The sequence below is a fragment of the Amblyomma mixtum genome, chromosome 7 (assembly GCF_055824585.1).
Source record: "Amblyomma mixtum isolate Tamu chromosome 7, ASM5582458v1, whole genome shotgun sequence".
In the NCBI taxonomy this organism is placed as follows: domain Eukaryota; kingdom Metazoa; phylum Arthropoda; class Arachnida; order Ixodida; family Ixodidae; genus Amblyomma; species Amblyomma mixtum.
In genome coordinates, this window is record NC_143018.1 from 64,003,687 (window position 1) to 64,028,491 (window position 24,805).

At 48.2% G+C, this 24,805-nt stretch overlaps 1 protein-coding gene across 1 annotated transcript in view; it reads right to left on the reverse strand.

Moving 5' to 3' along the window:
* Positions 1 to 5,015: 5,015 nt before the first annotated feature.
* Positions 5,016 to 24,805, reverse strand: part of LOC149336301 (P protein-like) — a 31,291-nt gene continuing 11,501 nt past the window's right edge. The window contains exons 7-17 of the mRNA XM_089554695.1: positions 24,379 to 24,501; positions 22,252 to 22,376; positions 17,083 to 17,221; positions 15,175 to 15,310; positions 14,493 to 14,709; positions 13,190 to 13,344; positions 10,970 to 11,097; positions 9,608 to 9,772; positions 8,318 to 8,408; positions 6,778 to 6,871; positions 5,016 to 5,653 (exon numbers count right to left, since the gene is read on the reverse strand). Coding sequence (XP_089410821.1) covers positions 5,566 to 5,653; positions 6,778 to 6,871; positions 8,318 to 8,408; positions 9,608 to 9,772; positions 10,970 to 11,097; positions 13,190 to 13,344; positions 14,493 to 14,709; positions 15,175 to 15,310; positions 17,083 to 17,221; positions 22,252 to 22,376; positions 24,379 to 24,501 — 1,461 coding nt within the window. The 3' untranslated portion in view covers positions 5,016 to 5,565. The remainder of the gene's footprint in view (positions 5,654 to 6,777; positions 6,872 to 8,317; positions 8,409 to 9,607; positions 9,773 to 10,969; positions 11,098 to 13,189; positions 13,345 to 14,492; positions 14,710 to 15,174; positions 15,311 to 17,082; positions 17,222 to 22,251; positions 22,377 to 24,378; positions 24,502 to 24,805) is intronic.

Consider the following 24,805-nt stretch of genomic DNA (forward strand, 5'->3'; position numbering starts at 1 on the left):
TCGGAGGACACGGGCCTGGGAAGAACTAGTACCAGACGTGAGTCATCGTGAAGCAAAAAAAATTACCGACGATTACGTTACTTCCTAATGCGAAATTTGAGCGCAGCAAATAAGCTGTTTCACCTTTTCGATAGATTGAGGCAAAGAAATCGAGCAACACATGTATGCGCTATCACAGAATTTTTTTTTTTTTTCACACGTATTCCTTTAACAACCAGGTCTAGCCGTGGGAAGGTGGTCACGTATTCGTCGACGTGCCGGGGCCTACGTGAAATAACCGGCGCGTCGGCAACTGAAGAGCACCCTATCCGCCACACAAGAACAGGGGGGGGGGGACCCTTTCCTCCTCTTTCTGCATGGCGGCGACGGTGTTCTATGCAGTCACGTTATCTTGACTCTCTAGCGGCGTCAGCGGCATCCAGCGGTATCCGTCGGTCGCTGCTAGCGCTGGGGGGATGAAAGGGGGGCGGAGCTGGTTACGAGGCCGACGACGACGACAACGCCGACGACGACGCGAAACCCAGGAACGGACGCCAAAGAGCTGCGCTCTAAAACTGCGACAAGGGCTGGCGACGGCGGCAGCAGCGACGGAAGCAGAGACGGCTGTGGCGGCGCCAAGTGGCCGAATCTGTCCTGCTGCGAAGGAAAGCAGTCCAGTATTGAATTGGATTAAAGTTTCCGATGTGCGATCGAAAAACTAGAGGTAGCTATAGTCAGATCTTTTCCCCGTCAAAAGACCCCCTCCAGCCAATGGCGTCGGCCAATTCTCATGACCCTGCCAGGGTGACAATGCAGGGAGCTGTGCCACAATGGAGAGAGGGGTCTATCCCCGACTATGGAGGGAGGGGACTATCCCCTTTCATCTACCACTCCCTGCTTTGTCACACTAGCAGGGTCACGAGAATCGGCTGGCGCCATTGGCTGGAAGGGGATTTTTTGACGGGGAAAAGCCGCTGCCTTCTTAAGTTGTATCAGATTATAGTTATCAGGAGACGCATGTGGAGCAGTCTAGGCAGAGAAAAAGGAAAAGGGCAAGGAACACGAGAAAATGGATCAAATTTGAAGCCCTAAATTCAGTTGCGCAGACAGCTGCTAATGCTAGCAAAGAAAGGAAGACGGCAGAGGTAAAGGCGAGGCCTTCCCGCGTTGCGCCTCGTAAACTTGCAGCTGCAGTTACTGGTCAGGCGCAGGTGAGTCTAAAGCTGACCGCAGTAACGCAAAGGGAGCAGCACGTTTTCCGACCGGAACAGGCCCGAAATGCTTAAAAGGAAACACTTAGATCGGGCCATCCTGACAAAAAGCCAGTGAGAAAAAGGGCAAAGCGGCCCAAGAGATCAGAAGGCGCCAGGTTGCCGGCACTCAGCGCTTGCGAGCGCCGGGGTCGAACAATGGAAACCACACAAGCAGGTGTGTTCGGCGGGCGCACTTCAAAAGGATTCCTCCTTTACTTTTGGCACCGCATTCTAGGAAGCGCAAATGATGAAAGGGTAGCCGAGCTTCCTGCTTAGGGCGAGAACAAAGGGTGCCTTCTCGCGCTGGTCACTGTTCGTCGTCCAGAGTCGATTATCGACATTGCATGCACGCCCAAGGCCTTCTGAGCTCGTCGAAGTGTTGTGGAGACAACAGTAGGAGTCGGAGATGTTTTTTTTTTCAGTTGCTTTTGTCACGAGTTGACAGCAGTACAATCTGACATAGTGCGACCCCAGCGCGCGCGTCTGAACGACTAATCCTTTCAACGCGTAGGAGGTGAGTCGGCTTTCACCTCCGTGTAGCCATTCGAAGTAGCTGTTCTTTTTAATCCTCTTTCTTTTGTGTGTGTGCATATGAAATCGGACAGGGAAAGGCTACTTTATTTTCAGCTAAAAAATTGGAGTTGATGGGATGTTACTGTTTTTTTCCTTATCTTAGACAAAGGCTATGGTGTCGCTGAGTTGGGAATGATAGGTGTCGATTTCCCATGCTACCAAGGAATAATGGAACTCACCGGAGTTGAGCTCGAGTAGAACTACGCGTAAAGTCACGTAGACGGAGCGTTCATCCCATAACTGACGCATTAAGAAAGGGAGCACCCACTGACGTACACTGGGATGACCTAGAAGAAAACTTTTCAGGAGTCTGAAGGAGCGTCTGTGTCCCGACCCTTGCTTCGGACCCCTGACTACGGTAGGGAGTTTATAGTGCAGTGTGACGCCAGTGAGTGGACTGGGTGCTGTTTTAAGCCAAGTTGGCGACGACCACGACGAGCACCCGATTCTGTACGTCAGCCGCAAGCTGATCTGTAGAGAAGCGTACAGCGCTTCACAAAAATAGTGCGCGTGTTTGGTTTGGGCGGCACAGAAGATTGTCGTGTTATCTCTACAGCTCGGAGTTCGTCTTTGAGACTGACCGCCGTCTCTAACGTGATGATGACAATTGTCCCCCCAAAAATTGTCGCTTCCTTCGACGGAGTCTAGCTCTCCAAAAATAGAATTTCTCGGTGCGTTACACGAAGGAAAAACTGCACGGAAATGCTGATGGCTTGTGCAGATTGTTGTAGGCAGGAGAACTTGTAGGATCACCTCCTGTGTTTTTCTTTTTAAACCTTGGTTCGAGTAGGCAGTCTTTGGCGATTTCAAAGAGGATGTTTCTCGCTTTGTCGGCATAAAACTACAGTCGACTGAAATATGATTCAATTTTGCCGTAGTTTTGTCGTTGTGGGAGTCCTGGTGGGTCTTTAGAAAATTCTGAGCTCTTCCTTGTGTGTCAGTGCCCTGTCGCGGGGAACCGTTCACTGATGCCGTTCTTTGTTGAATGTTGGAGCTTGGATGCCATTTCTGGTAACCAGCCCTTGAACCCAGTTCCAGCCTCATCTCTTTCTGCCCAGAGGTCGAGAACGCTGGCCATTAGAGATTTTTCGGGCCGCGGAGGAGCTGTTAAGACTGGAGAACACGGGCTTGGGAAAAAGTAGTACCAGACGTGAGTCATCGTGAAGCAAAAGCTGCGACGAAAGCTGGCAACGGCGGTAGCAGCGGCGGAAGCAGGGCAACGGCGCTGGCGGCAAGTGGCCGAGTCTGGCCCCGGGTAGCCGGACGGAGAGGTGCTGCGCAAGGTCAAGCGGTTGTTGTCGATGCAAAGGCGGCTGTGTCTTCGACAGAGGTCTCGCGTTTCTAACGTACGGCGGGGCAGTTCGAGGACGTTCATTCACCTGCTGGGAGACTGCGGGAAACTATTCCCACGATGGTAGCGAACAGAAGATTTACCCCAGTGGTCAAATTGGCACAGTGTTTGATGAGTCATTCTCTACGTCTTTCCATCGACCGAGCGGCGAGAGAGCATCAGCAGCGCCCCCTGCCGTGGGTGATAACACCAGTGTCCACATGTGCCCATCTGATTATCTAGCCCCTAGTCGTAATAGCAGAACCTTACTGTAACACAGGAAGAGGTGAAGTGAGAACGGTTTTATACTGATTTTTTGTTTGCCGTCGGATAAAAGGTCAAAGTTTCAATTAGGCCTCAATATTTCACCTCAGACGCATATTGCCAGTCTTTTGCTGTGCCTTATTTTGTCTGAGACACATAGCTTTCACTACTCTTTCGCGAAATTCGATGATTTTCTTCTATACCACTGCTAGTATTACACCAAGTGCATTCGCCATTAGCTTATAAAGCTGGAGGAGGAGAAAATATTTATTGCAGCACTGTACTCAATTGGGAAAGAGGTGTGCGCGGTCGTGGACCTGGGTTGCAGTCCCTATTCCGGGACGCCATTGGCCGCCGCCGCTGCCCGTTCTCTCTGGACCAGGGCAAGCTGGGCCGCCAGGTCCAAACGGGACAGGGCCGCCTCCCAGCCCTCCCTAGTTGGCTGACTTATAACGGCTATATGTGCATTGTACTGGCAGGCCCACACCATGTGGTATAGGTCAGCATAGTGCCCTGAGAATTTGCACCTGCTCATTAATGTCGGGTGCACGTGTTTTAGTACGGCGGGATTTAAGAAAGACCCGGTTTGGAGCCGTCTGAGGTGGCACTCCTCGGTTTTCTCTAGGCACTTGGCGGGTCCCGGGAGTACCCTCCTTCAGAGGCGTAAATGTTTCGTAATATCCACGTAAGAGATTAGCGGAATCGGTATGATTGCCGCGGCAGAACCAAGGGATTGAGCGGAACCTGGTGCAAAGAACGCTCGGGCAGCCGCGTGAGCGGCCTCGTCCCCCTCTACCCCCTGGTGAACGGGCACCCATACTATGTTTTTTTACTCATAGCCGAATCCGAATTGCTCTAAAATGCCAATAGTATTCTGCGGGCGAGTGGTACTATCCTACCCCGCACGTAATTTCGGCAGGCCTGCTGTGAGTCAGATCTTATGTACTCTGCGTCGGAGTGGGGGGTGGCCAGTGCAATCGCCACTTCCTCCAGCATTAGCGCATAGCTGCTTTTCACCGAGAGCCCGTTCACCTGCTTTCCTTCGTGCACCACTGCAATGGTGCAGATGACCTCCTCGGTTAGACCTGTTGCATCCACGTAGTATATGCCTTATTAGCGGAGTAATTTTGAATAAATTTTGCCCTGGTTTCACGCCTGCCCTGATTATACGCCCAATTCATATTTTTTGGGGAGGTTTAACAGACAAAGTATTTTTCTATGCCCCCCCGATGTCGACTCTGCGTTCAGTGGTGGGGAGCAGCGCGAGATTGCGGTCCCGAAGGACTTGTCTGACGGCGCTTGTCACCGACAGCCTGGCAATTTGGCTTGTTCTGTGGGCCTCAATGAGCTCCTCCGAGTTGCAAGCCCCTAGTGTGAGCAGGTGGACAAATAAATACGTCGGATAGAGAAATTTGTAGTATAGACAGCGGTGTGAGGCCATGGCGTGGTACTTTTCGCCGACATGCAGCATGAAGTTACGTTAATTTATCATTCATCACATTAGCGCTGCACAAAAGCATCAAGAATGTCTCGGCGAATGTCACCATGTCGCTAAGGGCGCCTGACAATAAAAGCACCGCACCTGGCAATGACAGGAGTGCTTCAAAAATTTGCACTTTGACATCCGCAATAAAATTTTATTCGACTCAAGAAATTTGTTTTCATATCTTACAGAGACTGCCATATGTAGTTTACAAAAGGTAGAATGGCCTTAATCACAAGTTCCGTCATCAAGTTGTTAAATTTTTCTCGTTTTGTATTCTCGTAGTTTACTTCTTCAATCTTCAGCAATTCATAAGCACATTGTAACAACTGATAAAACCAATGAATGAAAACAAACAGCTAAATAAATCCAAATTCGGGGGAATCGAGTTCATGCAGACACAGGCCAGTGAAAAGACCATAGACTAGACTTCATAAATGGGCGGCTAAAATTTATAAACACTTCTCTCAACACACACTGAACTCTTTAGACAAAGAAAACGCAACAACCTAAAAAAATCGGCAGGAATTAAATCATGCGCTCAAGACTCTCGCACCGACCTAAAAACTGGTCGAGGATATGTCTAAATGTCAGTCGCTCTACCGGGTAAAACCATGCAGCTCGCTATGCGAGCTTTCCATGTCCGCGCCTTTCTTTAGTGGACACCGTCCTCAGCACCGCTCTCAGATGTCCCAGTTGAGGAGTATGTGGCATACGAGCAGCCAGGCAGTGGAGAGAGCCGTCGTAAGCAACATCAGCGGGAATCCGATCCTTAGGGAAAGAAAAGAAGCCGATGAGTACGGACGAATATACGCCGCCGAAAATTATGTTCAAGTATAAAACGCCGTACTCTAGACTAACATAACACGTGGTAAAACCTTTTGAACAACCCCAGTATCAAAGACGTCAGTTGGGTGCCTCCAATGTATACGGAATTTGCTGACATTTAGAAGTGACATCTCTATCCGTGGACCTCACCACACATCAAGGACGTCTCCATCATGCAGACTGCATTTGCTTCTTTGTGAATAAACCAAGAAAACGGGGCACCGACTCAAACTTCTCATGATTACGTTTGAGCAGCTTGTGTTAAGGTCGACCAGATTTTAAAAGCTTAACTACTGAATGTTCGAACCATGTTGTCAAACGCGATCTTTGCCGCTGGAGTTCGTGAAAACTGCTTCCTTGTTTTCTGCGCCGCCACCTCTGCTGCCGAGGAGCGAGTTTGGTGGTGCCATCGCTAAGCAGAACTTAGGCGAAGTAAAACGCAAAGCACCCTGTTATAAACCAGCGCACTGCGCCCAGCCTCTTCAATACTATGGGTGATGCGGAAGAGTTGTCGCGTTCGGGCGCACCCGTGCTACTGCCGCTTTGCCGCTGTTCCGGCTGTTTAGCCCTTGCGTCTTTAAGACCAGTGAAACTAAGCAGAAAATGACATCTGATCTCGCGGGATGTTTTTACTAAGCCTCAGCCTAGTTAAACCAGCAATTATCACGTGCCGAAACAGTGGCCTAAGCGGATCAACTGGCTACAGAATATCGCCGTCAGCGGGGACCCGGTAGCACGACCTGTGCGGCGATGTTTTTTCGGTACTTTGAAAAGCAGGGATTTTATACTCTGCATCCAAATCGAACTCTACTGGATTTTAGCCCAAATTCCGTCGCTGCTGCGGAAATAACATCGACGCGCTGGTGCTTATAAGAGCGAAGCGCCACAGCGACTGCATCGTTGTGGCAGCAAACGATATCTCGAAAGAAGTGGGCGGCCTACATCACATAGTCGATTTAGAAACACAGGCAGTGGGGGCTATTTGTGCATGTCATTGTAAGACCAGCGTTAAGTAATGTGTGGCTATGAAATGCACTTCGCCACTATTAGTGGCGCACACTCGTTACCTGAAAAACTCGAAAAAGCTGAACTTGTAGCCGTGTTGCTCGGCGACTCCGGCGCAGACAACATTCGCCGAGGCTCCGATGAGGGTTCCGTTACCTGCGGAAGAACGGATTCATTGAGAGGACTGTACTAATTGCATCAATTGACAGGCTCACGAGTACATGTTTCAGGGGTTTCCTAAGGTGGCTGTGCTGGAGGCCACTTATTGCGGCCAGAAGAAACACAGTTCGCGGAAATTGCTTAATGGTTTGGCACACCACACTCACAAGAATACAACTTTCTCTTAACATGCTAAGTGCCATTTCTTTCGCTAGGCGAAGCGGACACGTTACTGTGGGCTAAGATTCTGTCGCTGCAGTGGTAACATGATACTGAAATAGCAGGACCACCGAGAAGGCACATACAGTGCAGCACTTGTTCATATTTAGGGTTTCATCACGCTTTTGATCGAAGTGTGGAAGCCGTCAACCCCTGAAGAAGCCCTGCAGGAACTTTACGTCGGTCCCTTGACAGCGCTCTGCAAAAATACTGGCACACGCTTTGATAGTCTGATGTGATGAACTGCGTAGAGTAGACATTTAGGATGATGCATTTAAACTAATTTTTTCTTACTCTCCTAATTTTTTTTGAACATCGTATTTTCTGAAAATGCGCAAATTTCGCTTTTCTTTAGCTGGCTTTTACGGCACTCAATATTTTTTACGCTATTAAATTTTTTGCATTCTACATTTCGTTTTTGCCCACAGCGTTGGATGAGCCGACGACTCTCTCTCACTCCTGACTGTCTACTCGCTTGGGCGAGTCGCTGCGCTCTTGGCGCGCTGCAAGCGCCAGAGGCCTCACTTTGCGGTCACGCAGCGACACACGCCAGCATCTGCGCCTCATGGCACACATACTGCTGACGCAATAAAAATGAAAATTGCGCATTTATTGTCAAATGCATCCTGCCGTTAAGCCATCCCTTGCAAAGGACTTTTGAATCTGGGGTATCCAGCTTTCGCTCTGGTCTTCGTCTGGACGCATATGGTCTTGCGGCATAGCGAAGCTTATGCCAAGAATTTTTGGCACGCTTTTTATGGGAGAGTTGTGTAGTCGAAAGTCAAGAAAGTAAACGAGAAACATTTTGCTCCTGAAGTTTGGTTCAACTTCGCCGTTCTCTGTGTACTCAAACTTGCGAGGAACTTGCTGGCGCTAGGGCCAGTGACACCAGGAAGGCAGGAGGCGCCCGAGGAAACAACAGCCACTCCGCAACACAATCGACACTGAGGCCTGTGTCCATGAAAAACGGGAAATATTGGGACGCACAGTACCCGTGCCACGTCCTCCAAAACACGCCAGCATCGCAAGTCTCTGAGGGAATGTACTTAGGCTCCGCACGTCGATGCTGATGAAATGAATGTTCACGCGACGTTAAAATATCGTTCCAGAATGATTATACCCACGTGCAAGAACTCGTACCAAGCTAAAGACTATGCAGACGATGTATCCATGTTTAAACCAGACCATCCTGGTCTGGTTTTTCAGCGAAAAAAAAAGTCTTACCTCCAAGGCAAGCTCCAAAGGCTAACGCATAAACCAAAGGTCCGAGCTTGAGGCCCAAGTCGCTCTCACCAAGGCCGCTGACAATCTTGATCTGAAAATGCAAAGCTTGATAGGCAGATTTCTCGTACCTTTCTTGATATGAATATAAAATCAACGGGAACAAATATTAACTTTAAACTCATTGTCACCTAAAAGACAGATTCTTGCAGGAAACAAACTATTAGATCACACTGCGTAATTTCCAAGGTGGTATTTGCAACTATATAAAATCCGCCCAAGGCAGAAGCACATTGAAAAGCTGCGCTTGTATACACCAGGAACACAAAAGCAGCCAATCTACTCCTTAAAATGATTTATTCGGCGAGAAATTGTCCGCGCGGTGCTGTTCTTGACGCTCTTTGACTTTGCGAGAATGCTGTTGAACCGTTTGTGCGTGTTCAACAGCCGGCGGCTCTGTATACGATCCCGGAAACCGACCGGAGGCCAGGGTATTCTGAATGCTTCCCTCTCCTGAAGATATCTTGCGTTCACCTGCCGACGATGTGTGGTTTCACCACGAAGGCCCCCTTGTCCCCCTTTGTGTCCCCTTGGCTACTTACACTGGTCAGCACTGCTACTAACCGGATGGCCGCGCGTCTGCGATGGCGACTGAGCCGCACGCCTCGTGTGACGTCTACTTTGAACTGCAAAGAATACGAAGCGGCTATGGGCGCATGAGGAGCGCCCGCGCTCGTCAGGCAAAGTGTGTGTGGGTGGGTGGGGGGGGGGGGGGGATCACGGTTTAGCTTTCCGCTGAAAAAAAGGGGACTAACGATGGGAGTCGTTAATGTACCATTTATGAGCGCCCTCGATGATAGCCATGGAAAGGGAAGCGCAATTTCAATCGATCACAAAATTTGTGCGGCGGACTGGCACGCTAAACTTTTAACCCGTGATTGCTGAGGCCAAAATATACATCAGGTGAACGAAAAGGACTGATTTGATAACAGGTTTACTACAGAAGGTTTCGTTCCGTTTATCTGGGTTTAACGTCCCAAAGCGACTAAGGCTATGAGAGACGCCGTAGTGGAGGGCTCCGGAAATTTCGACCACCTGGGGTTCTTTAACGTGCACTGACATCGCACAGTACACGGGCCTGTAGAATTTCTCCTCCAAAGAAATTCAACCGCCGCGGCCGGGATCGAACCCGCGTCTTTCGAGTCAGGAGCCGAGCACCATAACCACTGAGCCACCGCGGCGGCTCCAGAAGGTATAGTCACGGACTAAGGAGTTATGCGCGAGAGCCCTCACCATGACGGTGGTGAAGGGAATGTTGTCCACAAATGAGGAGGCCAGCGCGGAGACCCAGGTGATGATTATAATGGACACGATGAGCCGGGAGTCATGGTGCACGCTCCGGATCCAGCTCTGCGTCAGGTGGCCCACGTACAGAAGCAGCTTGAGCTCGACCAGAGCCTGCGAACCCACACAAACCAGCAGCGTTTTCGTCTAGGGTGAAGAGGCCACTGCAAGATATATGTGCTTCCAAATAAGTGTCCAGAAATGAGGGGAATCTGTTGGGAAACTTGTGGCACTGCAGGCTGTCTCGAAAACCTTACAAGACGGGGTTTATTTAAAGGGTTTTGTGGCTGCATCGTTATTTCACATGGGATTTATATAACATGTTTTAATTATCATGATGCCTCCGGCGATCTTGTGTTCCGATGTGTAATCTGAAGAGAAGTTTTTCGATTGAGCACATTTGTTGTTTTTATGTTACTCAAGTTTTTCATTACTGTACGTACTTTTCTATTACTTGTACATCTTCACGGCCCTGAATTGTCAAACCAAACACTTGTGTTCAATTTGGGATCCACGACTCGTCACCAGCTAAAGATCTTTGTATGCCCTTATATAAATGATGTGTAAGAGTTGAGAAATAAACCTTGAATTGAATTTAAGGTACATGGTGGCGCTTCCATTCTGCTCCGTATGCATAGAGCGAGAAGGAATAAGCACAAAAAAAAAGAAAAAGAAAAGTAGGTTGTTGACACGGCTCTTAGCTGCCCGGTAGACAATAAGGACGGGCTTGGCGGCTTACTACCAGCATGGTCGCTCCAGCCACGCGACCGACACATTTGGACAGATATGGCACACTTTTCATCAGGTGCTAGCAGAAACCTTGGGGAGATTATGTAGATGAAGTCGAATTAAAATATGCAGTATATTCCTGTTACGAACTTTAACACACATACTGAGCAGGATTATTTACATCAAAACTGAACTACGGTAAAGTGATGAGAGAGAAATACGGCAGAATATAAAGAATAGTGCCAATAAATTAACCGTATCCTATGAATACTGAGTTATATAATCCTAAACATATCAAAGAAAGAACAAAACTGACTGACAGTGCTGTACACGTAAAGTGAGAAAGTGTTGAACCACTCATCAAGCGCTCATGTTTTTCGGAAATAAACTGAACAACAATTACATCTTAGACAAGGGGAGATGCGGTATATTTAGGAAATTGGTGCAACGGTAGACGAGTAAAGAAGAGTGCGTTATGAATGAATAGTACAGTACGTGAAACCGAGGGCTTCGCTTTTAAGGCACGATCTAAAGAGATTTAGGCAGGTTGGTTTCTACTAGCCTGTGGTGTACAGCACTGACCTCCATGACGACGAAGAGTGCCCCGAAGAATATGAGCGTCGTCCACTCGACGCGAACGATAACCGCGTCCAGCTCTCGGGTGTCCGCCAGAACCATTAGCATCACGGCTCCGAGGATGGCGGTCCAGCCTATGTGAACGTAAGGAAAAATGACAAAAATTTTTTAAGAAATATCTGGACAAATACCACTAATTGAACACTGTTGAACATGCTGCACCACATTACGACCACAACTGGTCTTGATGTGGTGCAACATCGAGATCAGCCTAAAATTTATTGCTCCTCGTAGATTATCTTTACGTGCCGAACTTTGCTGTAACTGTTCACGCATTTTGGGGTCAATCCCTGCTACTTTTTGAGCGGTCTGAAGAATGTATGATGAGAACTCAGGATAACAAAAACCTATTAATGCTTTAAAAGAGCCCGCCATGTAACGAGCTGTGGAACGGAAGGTCAACTAGAGGTATCCTGCGATTCGGGCTGACGTAGCGCACTACTGCTGTTCAAGGTAGTACAAGACTGATTGTAATATTCTCATACAAACGAAGGAGTGATGTCTACAACTGCTGGGTCTCACGTCGACGGACGCACTAATTCAAACGTTAAGGCATGTTCTCTCATCAAACCAGTGACTGGAAGCAAGGCCGGAATCCACCACGCTTTACGCTTCACGCATTTTGTGGTTTCAGACAAATAAAAGAATTGGCAGTCGCTTAGCTCAGCTGTGCCAGGATATACGTAGCAAGAGGTACGGTATATCCCTGGTTACGTGCAGTTGTTCTGGTTATCGTCATGGATACTTGTTAGACATTGAAGACGAGGCATGTGGTGAAGGCGGCGCGTGTTATTTAACTTTATGGACTGCCAGAGAGACGGCCCGGTGACCCGTAAAGTAACACGCGGCCATTCGGTCGGAGGCAAGCGGCGACGGCGCACGGCGCCGGCAGGTGTGACATCCCTCGGCGGCTCCTCTCGGTGGAAGGTGGACGGCGCGGCGCACCAGCTGCGCGGCTGTGACGTCACTCGGCTGCTCGCGCATGCGCACAGGTGGCGCCGAAGGCCCACAGCGAAACGGCGAGACTGTTGGTAATGTAGCTCTCGCTACAAAAACAGAAGTGGCACCCTTTTTTCAGCTAAAAACCTCACGACAGTTAACGGCAGCTATTTGCAGTGGCGAATGTTATTTTTGTTTAATCACTATTATGTACTCATACAGAGTGTTTTTGATGCTATTGTGCTGTCACATGTTTTGTTAGGAGCACTCATCGCGGCACGCTAGCATGGTACTTTGTAATGGCGCCATGTGTGATGCCACTTTATGCTGAACAATGAGTTCGGCGCGGCGTTCCACCGACGCGAACGACGCAGACGCCACTGAGCTAGAAAGCGTACCGTTAGCAGTTCTGGCTGTAAAACGCCCCGTGCGACTAATGCATTGGCGGGATAGGTTGCAAGAGCAATAAACATGTTTCAACCAGTTGCTAGATCTCTACTTCTAGGAGGCCCCAGGTGGACTAACACTGAGTTCCCTTGTCGCCACTCGCCCGCTCACGTCAAATTCCTCTTCAGTAACACCATGGTACCAACCCCTTGGTTACTGGAGACAGGAGGAGAGAGGAGGTTGTTCCTCAGCGTTTAGAGCTAGCCTCCCTGGCCTTTCTGTGTGCACGCCTTGATTCTTTTGAGGTGAATGGCTTGGTTATCTATTAAAAAAAAATACCGACGATTACGTTACTTCCTAATGCGAAATTTGAGCGCAGCAAATAAGCTGTTTCACCTTTTCGATAGTGAGTCAACCCCAGCTGCGGAGTTGGTTTCAGGGACAACGCCGCCGATGCCGACACAAACAATATGATACCCTCGCTTCCGCAGCGCTAAGAACCAGGTCTAGCCGTGGGAAGGTGGTCACGTATTCGTCGACGTGCCGGGGCCTACGTGAAATAACCGGCGCGTCGGCAACTGAAGAGCACCCTATCCGCCACACAAGAACAGGGGGGGGGGACCCTTTCCTCCTCTTTCTGCATGGCGGCGACGGTGTTCTATGCAGTCACGTTATCTTGACTCTCTAGCGGCGTCAGCGGCATCCAGCGGTATCAGTCGGTCGCTGCTAGCGCTGGGGGATGAAAGGGGGGCGGAGCTGGTTACGAGGCCGACGACAACGCCGACGACGACGCGAAACCCAGGAACGGACGCCAAAGAGCTGCGCTCTAAAAAAACTCACCGAGGGTCAGATGAATCTCTGGAATACTCTGCAGAAAGAAGAGAAGGATGACCGCGGCAAGGACCACGGCCGTCTTGACCAGCAGAGCTGGCTCACGGATCCTATACTTCTCGGTCAGCGCCCGCAGGTTCTCACGGAAGTCTGCTTCCGCCTGTCTGCGTTGCACACAAAAGACAATTGTTCGCTTTCAATGCGACTGAATTTATTTTAACAAATATCCAGTTCAGGCTAGCAATGTTCTACAAAAACCGTGTCGAAATGTTACGACGAACCAATCCAACATTACATCCCCGAAAGCGTGGTTGTCAGCGAAACAGTGAAGATTACTGCTCCTGCGCCGTAGAGTCCCACTCTACAAATCCTCGGTGTATCAGTAACTTCCAGGTAGACATAAGTACCAAAAAGCAGTCGGGTCGCAGGTAATTGAGAATACCCGCTTTCACCGCCAGATATCCTCAATGACTCAAGATCATCTGAAGAATACGGTTCTGTGGCCGAAATTTTACCGCGACATCTTGAAGGAGCCCTTGTAGAAAATCCGACGTCGCCGTCGTTGATCGGGAGTGCAAAATCCACCAAAGATTCCCAGAAAAGCTACATAGGTCTTAGATGGGCAACCTATATGACGTAACCTTGTGGGGGCATCCCAACTTGCCTACTGCATTGTGAGCAAACTGCGCACCGTGCCAGGTGGCAGTTATATTAATGACTGGTCGCCAGAGTTCGCCCGCGATGAGCAACATGCGTAGCACAAGCCTCACCGGTGGGAGCACCTACCATCACAGGGAACGGCCCATTGCTCAATCGCTGCACTACTGCGCTAGGATTAGTATGAGGACAACCAGGGATGTATGTTAAGTAGAGAATGACTAATTCTACATATATGGGCATTAACCTACTAAAGCTATCGCATCATGCCATTAAGGTGGAGCTTCAGTGTTCCCTCCAATTTTTTCCAGATATCAGCTACGCGTATCGCAGCGCTGATTGGTTTTATGGGGTTTAACGTCCCAAAGCGACTGAGGCTATGAGAGACGCCGTAGTGAAGGGCTCTGGAAATTTCGACCACCTGGGGTTCTTTAACGTGCACTGACATCGCACAGTACACGGCCCTCTAGAATTTCGCCTTCATCGAAATTCAGCCGCCGCAGCCGGGATCGAAACCGCGTCTTTCGGGTCAGCATCCGAGCGCCGTAACCACTGAGCCACCGCGGCGGGGCCAGCGCTGACTGCAATGGCGTTTGCTGGGAGGAGGTGGCTGATCGAGATGTCGAGGCATCAACAATTCGCCCAGAGTACGTACATGTAGGAAGCAGTCTTGCTGCCCTTGGAGGCGGGCGTCCTTCCGGCCGTCGCCGTTGTGAGCGTGGTCGAGCGGGCGTAGTGGCTGCGCTTGCTTTGCTGGCGCACAAGCTTGCGCACCTTCTTGCGAAGCACGTGACGCACGTGGGTCTCGTCGCGGGAGTACTCGGCCAGGGAGAAGACAGCCTTCTGCCACACCTGGATCTTGTGCGCCATCTCTGCGTGGTGAGGAAGGAGTTCAGTGTAGCATGACACAGTGAAGCGGGCTGTTCTGTGTATAAAAGACTAAAATTTATCCTTTGAAAACTTTTCCTCGTTTTTGTCGCAAGAAATAATGTATAACTTCGAAATGTTTTGAGAAACATCGTGTTTTAAGTCTGCGTGTGGCCGAATAGAGTGCAACACCATGAGAGGGACAAATTTCAGCAGGGAAGCCGCAGTCTGCTCGGCAAACGTTTGGAAGGGAAAACGTTTTTTCTGGGTCAAGGCGAAGACATATCCGGTCGAAACGTGGGCCGAGTGGACTGAGGCTTTCTTTTTTCAGTGTTCATCTTGTGTCGTCTAAGAAGCCCATCTTCCCTGTTTTGCTGAAGCAGTGTGGTTACTAACGAATGATCGGGCTAAATTAAGAAAGCAGTCTTCTAGTGTAGACGCTGTAGACAAGTGAGAAAAGAAATAAAGACCCAGGTAGTCTGAGCACTGTGCCAAGCGTAGCTTGTTGACATCCCGGTAGAAGATTCGCAGGTAGATGTAGGCTCCCACCGCGCAGATAACCACTCCGGGAACCATGTGCGCTGTGAACGTGGTGAAGGACACTCCCTGCAGACAGTTCAAAGCACATTTAGGTTGGTTCTCTGAATGGTTGGTTCAGTTTCGTTACAGATGTCGTGTTTAAAAAAATTCGAAGGCTGAGCGTGCGGTAATTGATTATACCACAGTCAGCTCGACAGCGTCTCTGACATACTGCCCTGCGTAATCGAAATGATTTTCCCAAGACCTAAATTTATCTTGTTGAGGAAGTCTCCCACCGACCAATCAGTCATATAGCTTGGACACAGGGACAGCACCATCATTTCATTAGACTGACCAAACCTTTCTCATTAATTTAACCTTTTTTTTTTCAGTGATTACATTCCCTTTTACGCCTTGAGACAAGAAATATCGCACTAAATAAAGCTCCTCCTGGTATAGTTTTATTTAGCAGTTTTACCGTTCAACTTCAGAAATGGTATCAGGGATATCAGGTAGAAGAAAAGACATTGATGTTCATTAATGGTTCAGTGCGTCCAGGAGAGCCCAACGCAGAGTGAGATTTGAAGTGAGCGAGCAAACATTCCCTAGCATCCACACAAAGGCAGTGCAATGCTTGGGGAGACGCGAATGAGTCTATACTTGATTATTTCAAGTTACCTCATGTGACAAATCCCAAACTATGCCATTAACAGGTTCGTGTGTGTCCAAGGGCCAAATGGCCATAGGCAAGAATTAACTAATCATGTGACCTGCTAAGTGCGTTGCGTGCGCAATTAATGAAGCAATTATGTTTGTCTACAATCATATGGACGGCAACAGTGGCTCATGGGGCCTTATGTGATGACACTATCTCATGCGAACGACCGCCACGAAATTTGCAGTGGGCAGGGTGGGAAGGATTCTCTTTAAGACTTTACGTAATAAAAACTCAGCCTCTTCGTCCACGGAGATAGCGGGTCTGCATTTTTCCCTCCCCATATGAGAACAGCCACTCCCAGGCCCTGTCTGAATGAAATTTTTCTTCAAACGATTAACGCCCCAAAGTCTCTTACCCCAGCTGCCGCTGTAAAATGCCTCGGTTAAAAACCTGGATGCTTTTTCTGACTGCGTACAGTGAACTGCAGAAACTAGGTACGGCTTATCGTTAAAACAGTATAGGTGAACACTAGCCTATTCCTCTATTTTCATTACGGCTAGTGGGAAGCAGGATCAGGTTTATTGAAGGCGATACGACAATGTATTTCATCGCTACAGCTAATAAAAACGAGCACTGCGAGAGAATCAGTAAGAAGGTAGGTATATGTGCACTGAATAAACTCAGGTGAATTTCGCGCCTCTGAAAGCTATCAATGCGAGTTTCTATAAAGCCATCCGAACTAACTGACTTACGGTATCCCCAAATAAAATAGTTCCTCTTCTGTCGTGCATCTGATAGAAGTGCTGCATGCTTGGGGCACATTAACGCACGTGATGAGTACTTTGATGGACATACTATGCTGATTCCACGCTCTGATCCCACGGACAGATCTGTGGCGCGTACGAGATTAATGGGGTTTAACACTTCGAACCTGCGTGTGAGATTTGGGACTCCATAGGGAAGGATCCCACTAATTTTCGGCGCTTGGTATTCTTTGCCCCACTCCGACACTGAGTGGCTCACATGAGTTTTTGCATAGCACTTGCGTGAAAACGCAGCCTCCTCAGCAATGGTTATGCACCGGAACCTTGAACTCGGCAGCCGGATCCCAAGAACAGTAAGCTACAAGGGTGCGTTAATAACTTGATGTGACGTGCTCCTAAAGAAATTGAAGAGGTAGGCTGAAGATGATGGGACTGACCAGAGAACGGACGGTCGGGTTGGATATGATGATGACATTGGGAGGGTCTCCCACGGGCGTGGCCGCTCCGCCAATGTTGGAGAAGATCACAAGGATGATTAGCACGTGCTTAGGGTCCAGGTCCATCACTTCACACAACCTACGCGACGGGAATGATAACATTGAACTATTAGTGACAGGCCTCGCGCAATGGGCAACTTTCGCACTGCGTCACTGTACACTCCTTTGATCAATCTAAAAAATATAATGCTCACGGCTCGACCGACTGCCGTCTACTCTGTTCGTGTCCGCAAGCAACCGTGTGAACCGATAACTAGGCTCTTGCGCTTTCAGATTAAAGTGTTCTAGCTGTTCACCAAAGGCGGCAGAGGTTTGAATCAAGGCAGTAATTTTGACTATTTTGACAAACGCAGTCCACGTTAGGAGATTTCCCTTAACAGATTAATCTAGCATCGTTCCCACTTTAGGTGATTGTTCCGACAGCATCATCTCCTAGACCGCCTGGTTAGCTTGGTTAGTAGAACGGCTGTCCCAGAGAAACGGTAATCATCGGTTCGCATGCTGGACAAGATCAAATTTTTCTTCAAGCGCGAAGATCAAGGTGGCAACTGCAGTCTTCTTTAGCGGCCGTATGGATGCGCTAAGCTGGATTTCAAGGAGCAATTATTCCTTACGGTCTCGCGGTTTAAATTTCGCAACGTGTCAACAGAAACCGTTGCAAAGTTCAACTAAGTAATAACAGGCAGGATCCACTGGTGTACTGTGCGATGTCAGTGCACATTAAAGAACCCCAGGTGGTCGAAATTTTCGGAGCCCTCCATTACGGCGTCTCTCATAGCCTTAGTCGCTTTGGGACGTTAAACCCCATAAACTAAACTAACTAACTACTACTACTGGCCTCAGCATGCATTCATATTCCTTATCAAGGTACTGCCCAATCGGTACTGCTACGTGGCGGTGGCGACAAAAACGCAGTGAGGCAGCACAGGACCTCGCCGACAGAGCGACGACCGCTCAAAGTTCTGCCCACACTGTAGAAACTCGATGTCTGCAGCAGTGGCATTTGGCTTTAAATGGCAGTCTTCGGAACGAAAATATCCAGTACACTCAGTCTGGCTGAACCTTCGGTGTAATCTGGGGAGACGTCCGCGAACAGTGATTACTATCTAGATAAGCGTTAGCAGTGATAAGGTTCCACGTGAAACCACCACACAGTATTTGGCTCATGCAAGTGAGGTCTTCCCAGCCGGGATCAGATGCATGAATTTTTGCCCATTTCCTGAAGTTAAAGCCCGCCCAGCCGAGATCGCGGATCCATTATCTTGTGCCCAGTTGCTGAAGCTAAAGCTACTAAGCTATGAAATGTGTGCGCGACGATGATCTTTGAGCTCAATGCATCATGTATGCGCGCACTGGTAACTAGTTCCGCATGACGATCCAGAGAAATGGTAAGGCTAACCGGCAGTGCGATAAGACCGCACAGTGGAAATACGGGTAGAAGGTCTGCGGCATTGTTTAATGGAAGCTTTGTCCGCCTTCGAAGCTGCCTGCTTGAATGCGCGAGCGGCAATCTCGGCAAGTTTAGAGAGTGCCGACAGTTAGCATACGAAAAAAAAAAACTACAAAGTTGCAAGTCAAGAGGCTTATGCCAAATTCATTCAGAGATTCAATGGTCTCTGCAACGCAGTTGCCACTGCAGATGTTAGCGGTAGTTCAGTCCGTTTTCAGATCATCGTATCACCACTTTCATAGCCAACTAGCTATACAGGGTGTCCCAGCTAACTCTAGCGAGAGTTTAATTGGTTTATCGGTTTGTTGGGGTTTAACGTCCCAAAACAACTCAGGCAATGAGGGACGCCGTAGTGAAGGGCTCCGGAAATTTCGACCACCTGGGGTTTTTTAACGTTCACTGACATCGCACAGTACACGGGCCTCTAGAATTTCGCCTTCATCTAAATTCAGCCACCGCGGCCGGGACCGAATCCGCATCTTTCGGGTCAGCAGCTGAGCGCCGTAACAACTGAGCCACCGCGGCGGGGTCTAGCAAGAGTTTAAAAAATGTGCCGACGCACTTTAAAAAGACGCGAGCAAATGCACATAACTAGTAGCTGTATGGAGCAAGTAACTTGTTTTCGGCTAAATTGCATAATTACAATCATATTTAATATCATGACGATGCTGAATGGACCGACAAAATGTCAGTGAGAAGGCTAGACGAGGCCGACGCACCCCACACAGGCATTGCATGATAGCACTTTCAGAGAAAAACAACAAAACCAAGAGAGATTTGCCATTAGCTAAACATCAATTCGGACTCCTTGATTAGTTTATGCAGGAGAGAAGCTCAACGTCTCAACTCGTGTAGCTTGTAGCTTGTGTAGAGTACTTTGGCTCTTTGCATTGTAATCATGACAGCTTTACCTTAGGGTTATTGTTTTTATGAACACAGGCTTTATGCCACCAAGTAGAACTTAAGTCACTAACTTCGCAAGTGAAGAAGTTTGCCGAAAAATTCCAATAAGAGTTGTAGACCGGTCCGAAAAGCCTCCGACTCAACAGTTTCTAACTTTTCATCTATTCTGCATTAGATTTCTTCACTCTGAAGAGAATTTTATTGGACCCAAAAATGCACTGCAGATGCCCGCGAAATAGAAAAAAATACCACGCGACATGGGCGCTCGCGGTGCTCTCAAACGTTCTGCCTCCAAACGAACAGCTAATGCAGCCGGTTGCGCTGCCGCTTAAAAGATAACAGGGCAGGGACGCAGGCGCCGGCTGTGCGATTTATGACAGCGCCAGCGATAAGGGCTGCGTCTGCTTATGGCTATCATCAACCGCCGCGAGAGATGCATACCGCTGGTGCAAACAGCATAGCCAGCGCCTGCGTCGATACGCTGTCACCTTTTAGGCGGCACCACACCACGCTAAATGATATGTTCGCTTGTAGGCGAAACGTTTGGGAGCACTGCAATAGCGGCGCACAAGTGTCACATGGTGTATTTTTTGTGTATTTTGCGGCCATCTGCTGTCAGCAGAAAAACAGAAAACACAGCATAGAAAAAACAGCAGAAAAAGATGGTAACTCAGACTGCACAACAGAACGTTTTTCAGACCGTTCTCCAACTTTACAATTGAATTTTTCCCCCCAACTTCGTTGCTTGTGTAGTTTGTTAATTATTCTCAAATATATGCGCAATTAATACAAAAATTGTGTGACTTGCTCCATACAGCACCCAGCGCGCATTTGGTCGCGTCATTTTGCAGTGCGTCGGTGTATTTTTGAACCCTGGCAAAAGTTAGCTGGGGAGCCCTATACTCCGTATCTGGCCGATATTTTTCTACTTTCAACAAGGCCTGACGCCATTCGTGATGCTCATGACAAGTGCCAGCCACAAGCGCACGTTAACGTAATATGGAAGGACATTTCTATACAGTGGGCAATGCAATCAGAACGTTGATGAGAGCGGCAGTAGCGCACAGCAATGGGACATCCCGTAATTAACGAAAGAGGAAGTAAAGAAAGCCTTAGGAGCAATGCAGATGGGGAACGCAGCTGGTGAGAATCAGCTAACAGCAGATTTGTTGAAAGATGGAGAGAAGATTGTGCTAGAAAAACTAGCCACCCTATATGCGCAGTGCCTTGTCATCACTAGCGTACCAGGAGCTTGGAAGAACGCTAACATTATGTTAATTCATAAGAAAGGAGAAGTCAAGGACTTGAATAACAGATCAATCAGCTTACTGTCCGTTGCTTGCAAGGTATTTCCTAAGGTAATCGTTAATAGAATCAGGATAACTTTAGACTTCAATCAGCCAAACGATCAGGCAGGTTTTCGGAAAGGATACTCGACAATAGACCATATTCACACTATCAGTGGGGTTATATAGGAATGCGCGGAATACAACCAAATATTATATATAGCGTTTATTGATTGCGAGAAAGCATTGGACTCAGTGGACACCTTAGCTGTCATGCAGGCATTGCGAAATCAGGGTGTAGATGAGTTGTGAAAATACTGGAATACATAAAGACTGCACAGCTAACATAGCACTTCATAAACCGAGCAATAAAATTGCAATAAGAAAAAGTGTGAGGCAGGAAGACGCGATCTCGCCGATGTTATTCACCGCCTGTTTACAAGAGGTACTACGAGGCTAGAATGGGGAACACCTGGGGATTAGAGTTAATGGAGAATACCTAAGTGATCTGCGATTCGCTGATGACATTGCCTTGCCAAGTCACTCGGGACATGAACTGCAAAGCATGATTAATAAGATAGACAGGGAGAGCAGAACGGTGGGTCTAAAAATTAACATGCAGGAAACCAAAATGTTCAACAGTCTAGCAAGGGAACAGCAGCCCGCAATTGGTAGTGAGGTGCTCGAAGTATTAATGGAATATGTACTTAGGGCAGGTGGCGACTGCTTATCTGCATCATGAGAGGGAAATAACTAGAAAAATAAGAATGGTGTGAACCGCATATGAGATTCTCTTAGATCATGAAGGACACTTTACCAAGATCCCTCAAGAGAAAAAGTATACAGCAGCTGTATCTTACCGGTACTCGCCTATGGGGCAAAAACATGTCTGCTAACGAAGAGGGTTGAGCTGAAGTTAAGGACAACGCAGCAAGCTATGGAAATAAAATGTTAGGTGTGCCGTTAAGAGATCGGAAGTGGGCGGAGTGGGTGAGACAACAAATTCGTGTTAATGACATCCTAGTTGAAATCAAAATGTATGGTCTTTGGAAGGGCATGTAATGCGAAGGCAAGATAACCCGTGGTCCTTAAGGGTAACGGGGTGGATTCCAAGAGAAGGCAAGCGCAGCAGTGGGCGGCAGAAAGTTAGTTGGGTGGATGAGATTGAGAAGTTTGCGGGGTTACCGTGGCCACAACAGGCAAATGACAGGGTTAATTAGAGAGACATGGGAGATGCCTTTGCTCTGCAATGAGCGTAGTCAAGCTGATGATGATGATGATGATGATGAAGAAAGGACATTTTATAATTAACCAGTCCTTTTATGTTGCGTGTCTTGCGGTTAAGTTTGCTTGGTACAGCCCTGTTTCCTCCTCGTCGCTCGTCTGTGACTCCTTGCACTTGTTTTGGTCGAGGAAAACCTCTCTACAGAACCATATCTTACCAATAGCCCCATATTCAAATCTGCTCACTTTATAGTAACCGGCGTCATCAGCAGGATGGTGGTCACGTTGTCCAGGAAAGCAGAGATGATTGCAGTGAAGGCGCAGAGCATGGTCACCATGGGCCATACACGGCCATGAGCGAGCTTGTAGGCCTGCGGTCGAAAAAGAAAACCTCAGTTTTTTTGCATTTTTATCTGGCAAAACATGAACAGCACCAACTGTCGCGCAGGTCCACATGCCTGCGATAGGACGACTGGAAGGAATAGCGTCGCAAGCAGGAAAATACTCCAAATGTTCAATTACTTTGCCCCATCACGAATCTTCATTCGAAAAATTCACTTCCGATTAACGAATGTAATCACCCGAAAAGGGCGTATTTAGGAGTGAGGCAACACGTGAAGCCACTCCATGGGGCAGTTAAACGGCCGCAGCTGAAATACATGCGCCAGACAACTGCTGCTCCAACATCGAGCTTCTACTGAGAGTGAAATGAGAAACGTACTAGCAAAATATGACATAACTACCTTGGGAATAAGATTTCGAGTCCTTCTGCGTCCTTTGATGCGAACACCGGATGCATTAGAATTAACATTAATATAAGAATTTCGAAACATCATTGTTGGGCTAATCATCCGTTTGAAGCGAGTTCTGAATCTAGACCACAATCGGCAAGTCGGGCTGGACTGTCAGGTCTGGGTATGCTTAAATAGGTGGGTGGTGACAGTATAACTCCAATTACTACGCGTTGCTAGCATTTAGTAGCCAAATGTTCACGAGCGACCCACTTTTACCACTCCAAAGGCGAGGTAACACGACGGAAGTACAGCACACCTTAGCCATTTCGTACCTTTTTCGCTATAACTGAGAGCCGCAGACTAATAGAAGGACCATTCTTACCGGACTATAGTCTGCGAACTATACGTGTTTGAATGTTGAAATTTCGCGTTATTCTGACTATGGGTACGGACAATGCACGGTAATATTTAAGATATTGTGCAAGATCCGAAGAAGCCTAGCGTGGCTGTCAAATTAAAGAGGAGACCCAACTCTGTCTACAACATTTTGCCGTGCTAAATGACATTGCAAAAGCTCCGATATAGAATTATTTTTATGTAGGCATGAGCTGCTGACGGTACTTTGTGTAAGTGCTCTTAACCCTTTCACAGCCACTCCCGAGATAACTCGGGCTGCCACATATGCACACCCCCTGCCTCTCCCGAGTTAACTCGTTTTGGCTTGTTAACTCACCCCCTGCTGCTCCCGATAACACTCGTGTAAAACGAAACGATATAAAAATGTGCCGCCATCTATGGACAGACCCCATAAATTCATATTGTAGGGTAAATTTTACACAACAGATGGCGCGCATGTTTCCACATCCGAGTCACTTCGTTTTAGCCTCCGCACAGCAGCCATGTGAGGCAACGTGCCACACTCGTACGCGCTTTGACGGACGAAGAAATTCAAAACTGCTTGTGAATTCGGAGTCCAATGATAATTAGAACGAGGAAGGAGCCCACCTAAGTGCCTTGTCTCCCTCCCACCGAAAAATCCGCTTAAGAAGAGGAAATCCGACAGGCACGATTGGTGCTGGAAGATCTGATTCAGTACAACTAATATCTATAAGATTATCCTGAATAAATACGTCTACATGTCCTGCAGAGAATTTTAGTGCGTGACCAGCAAACAATTTCTAGGAAACTAACATGCGAAAAAGCCGGCAGGGTGTGTGCAGCTGTGAGTAAAAAAACCTGGTGAATGGGTTACGGGAGGTTTTTGAGCAGAAGCTGAAAACCTCGATGAACAACGCCAGCAGTGGCGATGGAACGCCGGCAGCGGCGATATAACGTCAGTGCCGTCGTAGTCCCTGAACGGTTGAGATGGCTCCGAAAACACGAAGAGCGTCTTCTCCAGCGTTCAAGCTCAGTGTATTCGAGCGCGCGCAAGCAGTAAAGTCGAACCGAGCAGCGACGAAATTTCACGGGTTGAAGAAGTGCACGGATACAGGCTTCCCTGAAATATCTTCGAAAAATCGAAAATGCAGTTTTCAGCGGAAATTCATCCCTGCGGACTATACACTGTGTGCGGACTAGTGTGCGGACAGTGGTAAAAACGGTGTACTTAGTCCGTACTCATGGGATAAAAGCGGCTCACCAGCACAGCGGCGTAGTCGAAGAAGCCGGTCTCGCACAACACCCCAACCAGGATCATCATTCCGAAGAGCAGGCAAAGCGTTTCCACGTCCAGCCAAGAGACCACCTGCGTCAGGCTCGGGCGCTGCGTACGGCCACGCGATAGGTTGAGGCAGAGAAATGTAAAATGTTGAGCGAATATTCAATTTCCCATTTGCCTGAACGTTTTTGCAGAACACCGAAATACACTCTCGCCTGTGACAAGGTCCGAAACAATGTTTGGTAGTTAACTGATTTTGTGACACTGGGCGCACGGGGCCATACATCCATATTTCTGGTTGCAAGCGAGGTGCGCATGTACAAGGGCAGAATTATTTATATTATTTATTTATGAATACTGCGATCTTGTACACAAGATCATGGCAGGTGGGAAACAATGTATTAAGGTA